Consider the following 15370-nt stretch of genomic DNA (forward strand, 5'->3'; position numbering starts at 1 on the left):
TTTGGGGTGTTGCCTTGTTTCTTGTTGCTTTACACTCACTGTATAAGATTTAGGGTGTCTGAGAGCTTCATCATCTTAAACGGGTCTTGAGGCTCTCTCCAGTGTGCCATTTTTATTTCACTTAATGTCTGTTCCCATAACTGTTGGATCCTGTCCCTGGATCCAGAAAATGAGGTATTAGCTGCAGGCGGGAAAAAAATAAAAGTGTCGGTTCTGATGCCACTGAGCCACCTTGTCAGTTCTGATGTCTCTATGTGATGTTTTAAGTAAGCATACGTTTGTGTTTCTGTGTGCGCTTGTTCCTGTGTGAAAGTATCTGGTATTTTCTTCTTTTTTTTTTCTTGTGTGTGTGCTTCCTTTTTTTTCTGTGTTTGGAATCGTCCACGTATAATGTGATTTTAAAAATAATTCAAACCATGGTTCCTTGACAGAAATCCTTGGCGCTGAACTGATCCCTCTTTAAGATGTTCAAGAGAGGCCCATTACCATGTAGTCATGGCTGGCTTGGCCCTCTGAGCCCCTGATAATAAGGTGGAAGGCAGTCGAACCTATGCCTTTGACAGAGGCACGGCAACATAGGCTGCTTCCCTCATCTGAGACACTGAGTTGCTATTAAGAGGCTTCACAGTTCAGTAGCGTGGCAGCATCTTGAAAAACAAAACACGAGTGCACAAAGAACAACTTGTACATGTGGCAACGAATATGTTTATATATATTTGTTTGCTTCCCCCCCCCCCTTTGCACAGAAGTGAATATGGCTGTGGCACAAGATCTGCTGACGAATTCTAGTATAACTTTCTGTTCTGTCATATACTAACTGAGGCAGAGCAGGAATTTCTAGCCGGGAATTCAAATGTTAATACGAGGAACTTGTATAGCCATCTCAGTCTGTTTCTAATGAGAAAAAGGCCACAGAGAAAGAAAGGAGACTGGAAACTTTTATTCTCATTTTGAGTTTGACCTTATAAAACAATTTGACTGCCTTGTACAAGATACAGAAAATAGCCTTTAACTAATTTATTCAAAGGGAGCTTCACACTTTTTACACATTAACTTTACTTTGTTAGTCTGAGGCAGCACTTCTGACCTTGTGGAAACAGTTATGTAATCTCTACTATAGCTTTTGAGGGACTTTCCAAAGATGGATGATATACACCTTTTTTGTTCAGATCTTTTTCCAAGAAGACTAAAAGTTGCGGTATCTCTGCAGTAGTTTTGACCATTCCTGTTTAACATTAGTTATACCAACTTCATGCTGGAGGAATCACTGCGAAACCACAGCCTCAGCTTTGTGGCACACATGCAAAGTGGTGCTTCACCTCATCTATATTCTACAGTTGATTAATTGCAGAAAAAAAATAAGCTTTTCATTCTTTCATCACTTTGTCTCGTGCTTCTGTCCCGGCCCATCTCTGTCCCTCCTTCTTTTCTCTCTCTCTTTCTGTCTAAGTCAGAAGCTTGGAGGCTTTGACTTTGATTAATGGTGAGCCGAGCTCTGCATTAAAAGCCAGGGGCTGTGAGTGAGGCCAGATAAAAGTGGAGCACAGGAGCAAGGGATGGGAAGGATGGAGGGGGGAGGGAGGAGTGCAGGACACAGTCACCAATCACTGTCACCATTATCGTCCCATGGTGACAGCGGGGGACGCAGTTGGTGGGGACAGCGGTGCTTCATTGGGCTGAACCTCACCCTCATATAGGCACGACACATTGTCTGTGACAGGCTCTTCACACGTAGCCTGGTAGGACCCACATACATGTGCACATGATTTTTTTTTTTCCTGTTCTGCTTTTCTTCTCCGAGCACAGTCAGTATGTCCAGTGGGACACAGCTGTTTTAAAAAAAAAAAATTCCCTCTCCTCTTCAGAGAGGGTAGTGGAAATGTATATTATAAGGGTACATGTTAATATCACATTATTCCAGTTGAGCTGATGTTTGAGTTCACTGAGAGTCTGTGTTGTGCTTTTGGGAAACAACAACTGCATTAGTTATGCCAAACTTAAATTGGTTAAAGGAGTAATAACAAGAACATCTCAGCTCTTGTATTGTATGAGATCCTCTAGCACTAGTTAATGAACATAAAAGGCTCTGATTGGATGTTGTTCCTCCAAATTGGCCATCAGTGACGCACAACACCTGAATCGCTGGGAAAAAAAGAAAAAACAATTTCATTGTTTTTCTGTATGAATTTGGTTGGGACAAGGACTCAGGGCTCCCCTCTTCTTCTTTTTTTTCTTCTCTTTTTTTGCTGCAGTAATTTCTGCGTGGAGTGCCCCTCCCTGGGGTCTGTCAGGAACAGTGTGTGCCTGTGGCCGGTAATTGATAATGCGGCCCAGGCAGCCCTAGCCCTGGTCAGTGGAGCGTGAACTAGCCTGAGAAGCAGAGAGGCTGAAGTGCACTGAGGTGAAGCTTAGCTCTTACACTCTCTGTCTAGGGTATAGGAGCAGGAAAGGTGGGGGCAGGAGGTGAGAGCCAAGAAAGGCAGACGGAACAAAATCCATTCACACTGACAGGATAAACAGAGCCTATTCATTTGTTCAACATTTACATTTTACAAAATTATCTGACATTCACATCAAGAAATACTAACCCCAGTCGAAGCTGTCGAAGCTGTCGAATAACCTTGGTTTTCTTAGAAAACAGGATTTACGTGCAAACACATGTAAAAAGGTCAGAGGGTTTTTTCCCTACTATAACTTGAATGCTTATGCAAGAGTGAAGTACACAGAGAAGCAAAAGAAATGGAATAATCACCAAGGACTGTGATAAAAAGATGACTTAGTTGAGAGAGGGTGCCATTTGCTGCCTTTTGAACAGAGGAGTTATTCAGCAAGATGTGAGTGGAGACCAGGTGGAGTGATGACTAGGCCTCAGCGAGCAGGCCAAGAGCCAAGTGGCTGATAGGTGCACAATGTAGAGCATGGGCTTGTGTGGGGCTGTATTTATGCCTGCAAACATGGGGGTGAGGATTTCTTTCCAGGACTATATGAAACACCAAGGCTTTGAACTTACATGAGCAGTAGGCAGAATATATTTTATAATCAAAGTCACTTGTGTCTTCACAAATTGGTTTGATGAGTAACTCTGGTTTAATTCATCCTTTAACTTTTAATTAGAGTCCATTATAGCAGCTTGAATTACTTTATGATGATGGAGTTAAATCTGGGGCATATTTATGTATGTCATTCCAGGAACTGATTTGTGCATTAAAGCTAAGCAGTCTAATTTTTTATTGAATAATTTGTGCTGCTTTTGTTTAAAAAGAAAAGTTTCCTCCTGGATCACAGATTGATGCATTTTACAGAAATAAGAAAACACATCCTGGTGCATCATTTATTAAGAGTCTGACGCTCAGCAGCTCCAAAGTTGTGAAAGAGCAACTACATGTTTGGTCAAAATAAAGTTTTAAGTTGTGTCTTAACTTTCTGATCTTTTGTGTTATTTCTGTGCAAATGAATGCAACTTTACAGCTTAAACAGATTTACAGTATCTACAATGGGATATATGGATGTGCAAAGTAAAATGCAGCATATGCTCACTGTTTCACTTTGCAGCACAGGCTTCAGTTACTGCAGCCTTGTGATTTGTGCCGTAGTCCTTGCTGCACTCTCTGCAGCACAAAGACAGCTAAATAAAGAGGGCTTGGCTTCTTATTGCTGCTTTGATGCCAAATCCAGCTGAAACAAAATGTGATTATTACATATGTTATTATATTATAATTCTCCGCATGTTACAAATTGAAATATTAAACTTTGTGGCCTCAGTGTCCAAGCACAGCTCTGATTGATCGTGTCACAGGTAATAGCCTATCAGGAGCTCCATTGCCACATGACTGATCTGTCCCATTACAGCACAAGTAATCAAATCTTTACCGTTTTCTTTTAATCCTCCCCTAATTTCTGATTCAGACTTCTGTGTGGAGCCTTTATAGAGCCTATAACTTAACTTACATTATGGCAGACATGGTTGGCTACATTTATGCGTGTGTATGGTTACACATTAATCACCGTGCTGGAAGCGTATAGAAAAAACACGAAATGTTGGGACATTTTTTCCCCCTCTGGGTATCCGGTCTTAATAGGAGGATTCAGTGGCGCTACACTGGCCAATTACAATAGTTACAGGTCACATCGACCTGACGTGTAGTTGCATTTCTCGAGAGGTGCGTGTCAGGTTATGTGGAAGGTTAGTGTTAAAAAGGGTTTCTGCTTACGACGTAGGTTTCCCGCAGAAGTCTAAATCAGACATATCTGGCATGAAAAGACATTGTGGTAGCCTTTGGCTTGATTCTTTGAGCTATTCTTTCCATCTGTTACCAGACAGAAGCACAATGAGACTCTTCTGTCCTGTCTTTCTTGAAACCTGAAGTAGTATTTCATTTTGCTCTGGGCTCGTTTGTTTTTTCCCCCACACAGAATTCCAGACCTTTGGAAAGTAAGCTCCAGCCAGAGGAAGGCAAAATGGGTCCCATGTGGACCAAAAGAAAGAAAACCCCCAAAGCTTACAGTCAATGTGACACTGTTTGTGATATTTAAAGTCTTAATGGGATTACATAAATTAATACTACAAGCGGGAGTAAGAAAAATCATTGTCAAAGTAGCTTAGATACTGCATTCAGCAACAACACGACACAGATTCGCTAAATAACAGCAGTGACAAAAATAGTAAAAGAAGTAATACTAAGCAGTAAGACAACCTGAGGGACACCGCATCAGCATGCGACACCTTTTTTATTTTAAACGGTAAAAATAGGATTTAATTTAATTTCAGTTCAATTCATTTTACTTCACACTTGTAGTCCATATAGATTAAAAACATGCTTGCAGCTGATCAGATCCCGCTCTGGTTCACACAGAGGTCTTATCTTGAATTTAAAAAAATGTCTTCTTAGACTTTCATCTAACTTAAATTCAAAGATATAACACAGCACGCAAACATAAGCGCAGGCACATCGGCATGCACACACAGCGCAAGTTTTATCAAGTTTTATTTATAATACAATCTCCGAGCAACATGTGAAGCATGAAGAGGAGCACAGATGATAGCGGTATGACAGTTGCAGAGGGCAAAAAAATATGAGATGAGCAGGAAATTGCTTACTGTCGGGGTTAATTGACAGCCCGTGTGTGTGCGTTCAGGTGTACTTGGGCTGAAGGATGGAATATACGGTGGAGCTGGGTCAAAACAATCACGGTACTATAGTGATTTGATTTTAAAGGGTTTCATTACATGAAAAAGATGCAGTTCATATGCAAACAGGGGCATTGTTTGTATTGACTCCGTCTTGAATATACTGGCTGGGTGCAAAGCTTGCTTTTTTTCCCCTTTCTGCTCTATAATTTGGTTCACTAGGACATCACTGATACTGATATCGCTAATAATAGAGTATACTGTTGCAAGTGAAAAAAACAACAAACAAAAAAACCCAAATCTTTTGGAATTACCAAGATGTCTGCATTGATTAATCATAATATGAAATGCACGAGTTTCGTATTTATTTACACAGTTGAGCAGAAGATACAAATACTGTTATGCATGATAGGAAAGAAGCCAGTAAGGGTTTTACAGGACTCACCTTTTCAAATGCAACAAGCAAGTGTACAAGAAATCAAACAAACACAATCTATTTGTATATAATTCAACTAAATGAAAAAGAGAAAACTCATAAATGGTCCCAAGACTTTTTCCTTAATAACACAAAAACTGATTAAATGAATAATATAAAATGCAAAGTGATTTCTACTGGGTCTATTTTCAGTATGTATTATGTTGGACGTAACAGCTGCTTATGCAGAAAATGCACAATTTCCCTCGAAGCTGATGGTTTTGTAATGACCAGATTTTGATCAGTCAATGTTTTTTACTCAAACCTGACTGAATGAAAACATCTGACTTTAAATTCACTGCTGTGGGGTCACATACTGACTCACTCATTTATAATAATGGTTCAATTTCCTGTATGAATAAGTGGCCAAGTATGATAATTTTGTCTCATCAGTTTAATGATTTTAAGCCTTAAGTGCTTTTTTCTTTAAAGGCAAAAGTAATAACGTGTATTTACAGTGTTATCGCTGTAATATGCCTCGGCAGTCCTCACAATAACTTGTGATGCAAATTGTGAATTAATATAAAAATATTTTTACAGAACATAAGATTGATCAGTATAAAAATGTGCAATATTTTCATTTTTTTATAACCCAAAGGTAGCAAAGACACTCAGTGTCTGTTTTATTTAGTTTTATTACCTATACTCTCACTGAATTTTCAGGAAAAAAAATGTTTATGAAATTTAATAATGACAGAAATGAAAACAAGTTGATATTTAAGTTTTTAAGTCTAAGTTAACACAACTGTGTGAATGAGTAGTCGTGAAAGAAAAGGGAGAACTGATCCAGTGCATCCTGTAGAGGCTGCACTCATGCTCCTGAATTCTCTGCCCATCAGCGGACAAAATCTAACACAATGGTAGCGGGACACTTGCCAGGCTCGTGGTGATGGACCATTCTGGTAGCCAGAGTCCTGCTCGCTCGGCCCAAGTCCACGCCCACAAATCTCGGCCAAAATTGGCAGATCTGTTTTGGCTAAAGCCAGTTTATATTTGGTCCTGCGGTGCCAGAATATGGCAGAGAGCAGGCCTAATCGCTCTAACTCAGCTGCTTACCTGCTTACTAATGAGAGAGGCAGTTGCACTGTTTAAGCCGCTCGGACTCTGAGAAGCATACTGATGGTGAAATAGTTCAGTTTGTATTTGTGCAGCAGCGTGATGTTTTATTTGCACATGTACAGAATTCAAAAGTGCATCATGTTTGAAAGTATTTGGATTGAATTATTGAACTAAATGCACTAAAGCAAATCCCCTAACTTTAGAGAAAGCGCTCTGCATTTGAAGCCACATTTTCTAACTTCACCTCCAGGTTTCATGAAATTGAGCCTTGAGGACAGACAAACATGCACAGAACTGAGCAATTCAGCTGTTTAGTCAGGCTACCCTTGCTCACCAATCTGTTTAATTATCTTGAATTTGAGTATTTTTGAATAACCACCTACAACCAACAAACACTTGTGGGCGAGAAACATGTGTAATTAAAGCCGGTTATTATAGAAATGCACTAATTTTGTCTTACTCGTTCTGTCTCCTCCAGCTCCTTCAATAGTTCCCATCATGCACCAAATCAGCTCCACCATGAATAGCTTCACACTCTCATGGCCTCAACCAGAACAGCCAAATGGCATCATCCTCGACTACGAGCTACGCTACTATGAAAAGGTAAGTGTGTGTGTGTGTGTGTGTGTGTGTGTGTGTGTGTGTTTCTGTAATGGCTGAAGTTCTTTTACTCGTGTCGTCTACTCTGCATATTCAACTGCATATAAATCCGCCCAAAAACCAAAGCTCTCCTTGATATCTCTGAGCTGAGTCCCCCTGGGTTGATAATATGTTCTTTCGCTGTGTTCACTCTGCCTCTCCCACTGTTCTTTGGTTTCGGCTGCTGATGAAGCGAATAGTTTGACCTCTGCTCCAGGCCCACTCTGCGTAGTGCAGCAACCTGTCCCACTGTGAAAATGCATTGCATCTGGAGGGAGTCACATCGACCCGTCTGCTCACACACAATACGTCTGCTTTATTAAGTCGCCAGTCCTACCCCACGGAGCCTCTGCTGCACAAGTATTGACCTGTAGGCTTTTCCCAAGGCCTTGAACATAATGATACTGAGAGATTGGAGACTTTAGCTTTTTTGTTTGGGTCCTTGTTTGTCCTCCTCAAGCTGATCGATAGGTATAGCAAAGTTGGTTGTGCAGTTTGTTTTTTTTCTCTCCAGTCCTTGTCGTCCTAAGCTAAGATTTGGTGCACCTTCACTCATGTTCTGCTTTTCAAATAAAAAATCAATATAGTTTTATCAATGTTTTTTTTTTATTCTTTTTGTGTTGAGTTATTTACTTCACACAAACTCATTTTGGCTAAGGCTTTGCGATCAATATTCACAATCCCACCTTAGAATAGTTTTGTCACATTTAGCATTTTCTATCAGAGAGAACAACAATCATGTTTTTAAATAGTGTTTGCAGTTGGACACTCAGTTATCCAATATTAGCTGCAGCGCTTGCTGTTTTCCCCTCTGGCATTGCACAGGTCATGAAATTGAATCTGATTGCGATGGCCCTGAGAAACCTTATCTGCCAGACAGCTTAGTGTCGTGTAAATAACACTTATACAGCCCCCCCCCCCCCCCCATTAGCTCATGAATATCAATGAAACCTAATCCTATTGATGTTTATGCAGTGCATCCTCACGCAAATAGACGAGCACTGCGTAATCACAAATTAGTGAATTAACAAGGACAAGGTTGCTAATTGTACTGGGATAGCTCAGGTGACAGAGAGGTTGTACTCGACCCTGTCTGGCTCAGTCTTAATGCACCTACATATACCCCTATGTTTTTGTGTCTATCTGGAAAAATACTTCCCCGTGTGACTCTGAGTAAGACACAGAAGGAGAGTCAGAGTGATTGCTTTGTGACACACTGGGCTGTGAAGATGAGATTTCCACTACGGTGGTCCTCTTCTGACAAGCTGTATTTTGGATCTGACGCAGCTTTTTATAGGTTCTGAACAGACACTTCTTCAGCCAGCCCTGGCTGTCCAAAGTGTCAGTGTAGATGTGTTTTTATGCCTGATTAAGCACCAACCAACCAAAAGTGCAGGTGGTTGAAGTTTTTGGCCAAAAGAATCAAATGAAGCTAAATGGATTGAAGTGTAATTTCCCAGCCTGCTAAATTTCCCTATGCACATAAGTGCGTAATGCCATGTAGATTCTCTCTGTCACACACCTTGGCATGGCTTTCTCGTGAGTTTATCTTCCTTGCTTTCTTGCCCATTCTGCTGTAAAGTGATGATGTGGCCTTTTGAATATGAGAGTAGTAACACTGTTATGGTTATGGAGTTGATTTTCTCAGTGTGCCTGCCACAGTCAGCTAGTCCTTAGCACAGCAAAGCATGAGCTGTCTTTCTGCAAACTCCATCTCCCCGGGAGCCACATATAGTCACTGACAATGGCAACTTCTCTAACAGCATGGCATTGTCACATTTTGTGTTGAGTAATACTTCAGGTTGTTCATAAAGGAATGATCTACTTCTCTCACAACCTCGTCATAGTACTTGTTCGATACAAGTTTAGTTCTTGTACGCAGGTTTGATTGTTTGCTGTTTTGTTTTTTCTGTGACAGTGCAATACAGAATGTCATATGCAACAGTGATTGGACTGGTTCTTGATCATTTTTAAAGGGAGATATACATGCAAGGAAAAGTACATGCTCTGTGATGTTGTCTGCTGAGCCACCAGGACACCCTCTGGGGCTACAGGACTCAGGCTTAAAGCATGTCTGCTTTAAGTCACTCGCTGGAAAAGCTAAAAAAAAAAATGTAGTCATGCTGTCAGTGAAGCAGAATGTTTGCACAGATCTTTAGGTATTTCCTTCTTTATTTTTATTTTAAAATAACTGCTTTTGGGAAAGAAATGTCTCAATTGCACCGATGTCCCATATACAATACTGTGGAAAAAGTTTCGAGCCACATTATTCTAAATTTTAAACGTTTTTGAGCTTTAGAAATAAGTGGCAGCTTTTTCACTCATTTCCAGTACCGGTACTTGTACCTGACAATTTTCTGAGGAATGTTTTTGTTTGTTTGTTTAAGCTACTCGACACTGACCTGTGAATCATTCAAGCATAAAAAAGGCAACTAACTCAAGGGATGAACCCGTGTTGTGTTTACAAATAACAGACAACTTAGCAAAGAACCAATTTTTAAATTACTAGCAGCGCTTCGCCAAAAACGTATAATTTGTTCCCATTTCTTTAGTTGAATCTGTAAAAAGTGACAGTTTGACAGTGATTAAATATTTTTCGCATCAACGGAGTGATTCCCAGAGGTATTATCTGAAAAGTTGGCATATCTTGGCATGGTGCGCAGTTTATCTTTAAATATGCTGAGGAAAATGAACAAGTGCAGGACAAAAGAAGACGTAGCAGGCCTAAAAACAAGCTGCAGCAGCTGAACAGTATCTGAAAATCACATTCTTAAAAAGTAGGAGGAAAAATTCAGGTGAAAGATGCATCTGGTCCTTCAGTTTATCCTTCTACTGATTGCCGAGGTCTCATTAGTGAAACGGGGAAACAAGGCTGAGTTGTGCCAGATTACAAAAGAACTGGACTAAAAAACAGTGGTAACAGGTTTCATGGAGTGATGAATCCAAAGAAACTGAGTAGAAAGCTAAGAGAGTTCAGGCTGTGTTGAAGCAGAAAGGTGCTCAAAAACTCTTCTTTATGCCTTATGAACTGTTTTTCCGTGTATGTTTGCACATTTCATTTAATGATAAGCAACATCACTAAACGAACAACTTAATATTTATCATTTCTGAAAATGTACTGCTATATAAAATGTTAACAGTAATGATAATCGTAAAGCTGCAGAATAAGTCCAAATTTTCCATATATAGTAGAACTGCAGTTTAAGCTGTAGCTGCATATATAAAGCTGTTGGAAATGACTGCATTTTGACAATTTCACTTGAAACCTCAAGAAAATGCTGGAGGCTGTTCTCTCAACAGGCTTCGCTCACTTCTTCAACCTACCTTCTCATTCCAGAGTAAGCGGTCTCAGGACTCTGTAAATTGGGAAGCAAGATTAAATGAGTCGAAGATTTGTTGAGAAAAAGTAGAATCGCATGCTCTCGTTCTCTCCATTTTTCTCAGACCCCTTTTCCTCTGGTTGCCTGAAAATTTGGGGAGGGTGGAAATAACGCAGCGTAGCGGAGGTCAGGCCCTCCATTAAGGCTGGAGCGGAGCAGCCACCGGCTCTGGTTACTGATTGCTCTGCTGGTGTCAGAGAGAGGATGTGTGTGTGTGTGCCGGGATCTGTGTGTGAGCGAGTGTCAGTGTTTGCGTGTCGGCAGCAGTCCAGGTGTATCCATTCTGGATGACAGCAGTACTGTCATGCTACGGTGTAACAAATTCGAGAGCAAATGCAAGTTTTATGGCATGTCACTATGATCTGCAACATACTGACCATTAACACTTACAACTTTTTGGGGGGCAGTCTTACTGCAAATCTCACCTTACATATAATTAAAAGGTCCTCAGAAGAAGTAATTGGGAATGCATGTTATTCCTTTGTCTCAACTACAACACTTTTATGGACACACACACTAAAAAAAGTTTTCTTTTTCTTTTTTTCTTCTTTTTTTTCTCTCATTGGAACTTATGCAGCACTCCCTCAGTCCCTCAGCAAGAGCGCACTCTCTTCTTTTCTCCCTCTTTGTTTGTCTCCCTACTCACTTACCGAAGCCTTCTTGTAGGTCTCCAGGTGAATGGAATGCATACAAAGAGAAAAAGAAAAGGTGCCTACCTACAAAGAACAAGAAAAACTCAAAGAGCAAAAACAAATAGGTTTCCCTTGAAACTTACATTAGATAAATTGAATTTTCTTGCTTGTCTTTTACCATCCTCATTAGTGTTAAACATACAGCTTTGCAGAATCGCAATGAAAAACAAATGCGAGACCCTTTTTGTGTGGGGATAAAATTTGCTCTTACACTGGTTTAACTTCTTTACTTCACAAAATCATTAAGAGACATTGGGGGTCTTTAATGTCGTATTTTTATCACGACTATTTTACAATTTAAAAATAATTACCATTTTCCTTTTAGATTAGAATTCATGAGGCAGTGGTAATTATTTGCATTTGGAAATAAAAACTATCTACTCTCTGAGATTTAAATTGTTGCCCCCTACTAAAGTGGTTTTTTCCCAACCTTAGGCAATACATTTTAATTGGGAACATTAATAGAAGAGGTTTTTTTTTCTTCAAATATCAAAATTTTGTCTTATATACTCCCCATCTTTCTCTTTATGTGCGCGTGTGAGTGCACCCATGTGTGTGAGCTTTTCAATAAGACACATGGTACTACCAAGTTTGTCTCTGTGCCAAGGAGCCATGCTGTCCATTTTTGGTGGGGGTTTTTTTGTTTTTGTTTTTTAAAAACAAACAAACTATGTGTACTTTGAGAGGTGTCTGTGTACACATAGTTTGTTTGTTTTTGCAGACCAAGTGAAGTGAAGTCAAATCAGGCTTTTTTAAATAGTCTTATATGACTACCACCTATAACAGACCCACAAGAGGAATCATTTCGATTCAGAAAGTCACACAAAAATACAAATTTCCAGAAGTGAAAGGATGACAAGTGGCCAAGGAAAACTGGCACTAGAAGAGCAACTGGGTGTGTATTGGAATTTGAAAAAAAAGAAAGAAGTGACAGTCTGTTAATACCAATACAATTATAATTGCTCTGGTAGTAATACAATAATTCTAATAAATATAATAGATTCTCCATAAGAACTTCAATTAAAACATCCAAATATATGCAGTGTCACTACTTTATGTTAGTCATGTAGGTGGTAGGTTATAATTAATAGACATGTGCTCGTGTATTAACAACAGTCCGGACAAGACACATCAATAAAAATGAATCGATTAAATCTGTGAACAATATTCATGAGAGAGTTGCCTCGCTAAGTGTGTTTCGGTGATTTTATTACATGTCATAGAGCCCAAACTCCCCATATTGCTTACTCTCTGTCACCCCTGGCAACGCTTTTGATTGGCTGCTCCGCCATCTGCCTTCCCACCTGCAACTTTGTCTTTATTTAGCAAGTATGGGTGTGGTCCTCCTAATCCTCATTTGACTGGCAGCAGGGGAGGACCTCTCATACCTGGAAGTCCCTCCTGGCATGGGCTTTCATTGGTTATCTCCTAACCTGCTGGAGTGCCAAATGCCAGCTCATTTTAAGTAGCAGATGTATGTGTGTGTGTGTGTGTGTGTGTGTGTGTGTGTGTGTGTGTGTGTGTGTGTGTGTGTGTGTGTGTCACATAATCCCCATTTGACAGGCAGCATGAAAGGGCCATTGCTAGCTGGGGCTCCCCCAAGGGATGCTTGCCCATTGGCGATTTGCCATCTGTCTGCTCACCTGTCCCCCATTCAAGCTCAGCAGATGGGGGTGTGATTCAGGGAAATTCACGATGACTGATAAGCAGGAATAGGCAAATCTTGACCCCAAGTGGTCCGCGTGCACTGAACCATATCTTGGACCAGATGAATAGGTGACAAGGGTTTCAGTCTCTCGTGGGGCTTCTTGTGTTTCGCACCTCTTTCAAATGCACAAGCTGCTCCTCTGAAGTCAAGTTCCACAAGTATTTGTATGCAGCACACTGGTGAAATGACAGTTTGTGTGATCTCATGTACAAAAGGTCTGTGAAATGATTAAACTCTCTAAACCAGTTACATCCAGCATTGCGTTTATAAATATCTCTTTTCTCTCAGAGATAGAGCGAAAGCCTGTTGGTGTGATGCTCTCCCATCCCTGGCCCAAACATTTGTCTTCATCAAGCTCAGAGTGTCCAATAAGAGTTAATGTGATTGCTCACGTTATTATGTGGGTGGGGGGGGCAGATTTCATAGCTGTGTTTACCTCGTCTGCTCAATGACAGAGCAACTGGAATGATTCAATTACACCAATAAGATTGGATAATGATTTTGATGTGGGTTCCTTCTGCCTCGAGTTTCTTATCGCTTCCTACCATCTCCCCCCTCCCTCTCTACCCTTATTTTTTTTTCTACTCCATAGTGTTGTCATTTTTTTTTCTCAAGTTTTCTCTGCATACTCATACATGTTTTGGAAGTTTTTATTTAGCATTAAGCATGAGTTTACTCATTACACTTAAGAAAAAGTTGCCTATATTTACACTGCACTACTAATTCAAGGGAAATTGGCCCCTTTGCATTGAGCTGCCCTTTTCCTTCTCTACTTCTGTCAGCATCTAGCTATCAGCAGCTTGCAGTGGTGGGGGTTGTGTAGGTGCAGTCTTATTTTCTGGCTGTCATATTCACTCTGGGTTATGGGAAGGTGACAGGCCATAGTCATTACTGATCCACAATAGCAGATACCTAAAGCAAGTCCCAGACTACACTGCAGCAGACTGCAGACTGCCTCTGTAAGAGTGAAAATATAGTAATGTGCAAAAATCTTCAGCCACCCCTCATTTCTATATATTTTGCTCCCACTGACCAAAGTGCTACAAAATAAAAGTACGCAGAATAAATAAATAGATAAACATAAAATAAACAGAATTGATACTAAAACGCAAAATAAAAGCATCAGTAGAATACAAGATAGGATTAAACATGAGTGAAACAAAAGGATAAAAAAAAGAATAATATACAAACTGCGTTAAACGCCAAGCCGAAGACGTGGATCTTAAGAACGAATTTTGAAGATTAGCAGTGAAGAGGCCCGTCTAATAAGAAGCAGCAATGAATTCCACAATTTGGGAGCTGCTATGGCGAAAGCCCTGTCCCCTCTGAGCCTCTGCTCCTCGGCACATCCATGAGCAGCTGGTCAGCTGAGCGACGGGGAAGGGCAGTGCAAGTGCAGCAGCTCAGAGAGGTAGGGCGGGGCAAGGCCATTTAATCACCTAAAAAACAAATAAAAGAATTTTAAAATGAACTCCGAAATGGACAGGCAGGGAGGATAAAACAGGGGTAATATGCTCTCTTTTCCGTGGTCCAGTTAAAAGTCAGGCTGCAGCATTTTGCACCAGCTGAAGACGACACCAACATATAAAGAATTACACTAATCCAACCGAGTTGTGATGAAAGCATGGATTCATGTTTCAAAGTGACTTTTCTGCAGAATGTTTTTTTATTTTTGCCAGTTGTCTCAGCTGACAAAAGCTGGATTTCACCACTGGATTTCTATCCTAAATAGATATTCCAATTCAAAAATCAATACAAAAAATAGAGGGGAAACACCTTAAATTGAATGTTGCATGGGACGTGCAAGAATTTTTAAGCTATTCCTTTTCATAAACAAGTAAAATACTTACTGCCAGAGGAATTGGATTGAAAAAAAAAATAAATAAAAATAAATCAACAAAAGCAAACCCACTTCAAAGAACAAAACTGAGGATCAAATGTTCAAACCTCTTGCAGTAATTAAATTACCTCATGAAGCACATCACAAGCGACAAACCACGCAGTGGCGTTTTTAATGTTCTGACGTAGCGATTTCTCTTTGTAAACCGCAAGAAACGATTGCCTTTAATTACAATATTGTGCATGCGTGTAACTGTATAAATGCTTTTATATTTTACACAGTGTGTTTTAGACCGCGTACGTGCTCTGTCGTGGTTTGAAATTTTATTTGAAGTTCAAACTGGTTGAAGCCTTTTTAAAAACTTGTGTACAAACATATTACCACTGTCTGTTTAATACAGCATTCACACCGAAGCCTTAAGGAGAGCTTTTGCCTCGTCGCTCCTGTCT

At 40.2% G+C, this 15370-nt stretch overlaps 1 protein-coding gene across 4 annotated transcripts in view; it reads left to right on the forward strand.

Annotated features, from left to right (window-relative positions):
• Window positions 1-15370, forward strand: part of ephb1 (EPH receptor B1) — a 168408-nt gene that overhangs the window by 117629 nt on the left and 35409 nt on the right. For all 4 annotated transcript variants that reach the window (XR_015125997.1, XR_015125999.1, XR_015125998.1 and 1 more), the window contains exon 6: window positions 7141-7265. Coding sequence is in view for 1 of the 4 variants with exons in the window: in XM_086271449.1 (XP_086127575.1) it covers window positions 7141-7265 (125 nt within the window). In the remaining 3 variants the exon portion in view is untranslated. The remainder of the gene's footprint in view (window positions 1-7140; window positions 7266-15370) is intronic.

The sequence above is a fragment of the Aulonocara sp. 'chitande type north' Nkhata Bay genome, linkage group LG18 (genome assembly GCF_057382095.1).
Source record: "Aulonocara sp. 'chitande type north' Nkhata Bay isolate Kocher_YH1m ecotype deep benthic linkage group LG18, A_spYH_male_GT1.1, whole genome shotgun sequence".
NCBI classification, from domain to species: domain Eukaryota; kingdom Metazoa; phylum Chordata; class Actinopteri; order Cichliformes; family Cichlidae; genus Aulonocara; species Aulonocara sp. 'chitande type north' Nkhata Bay.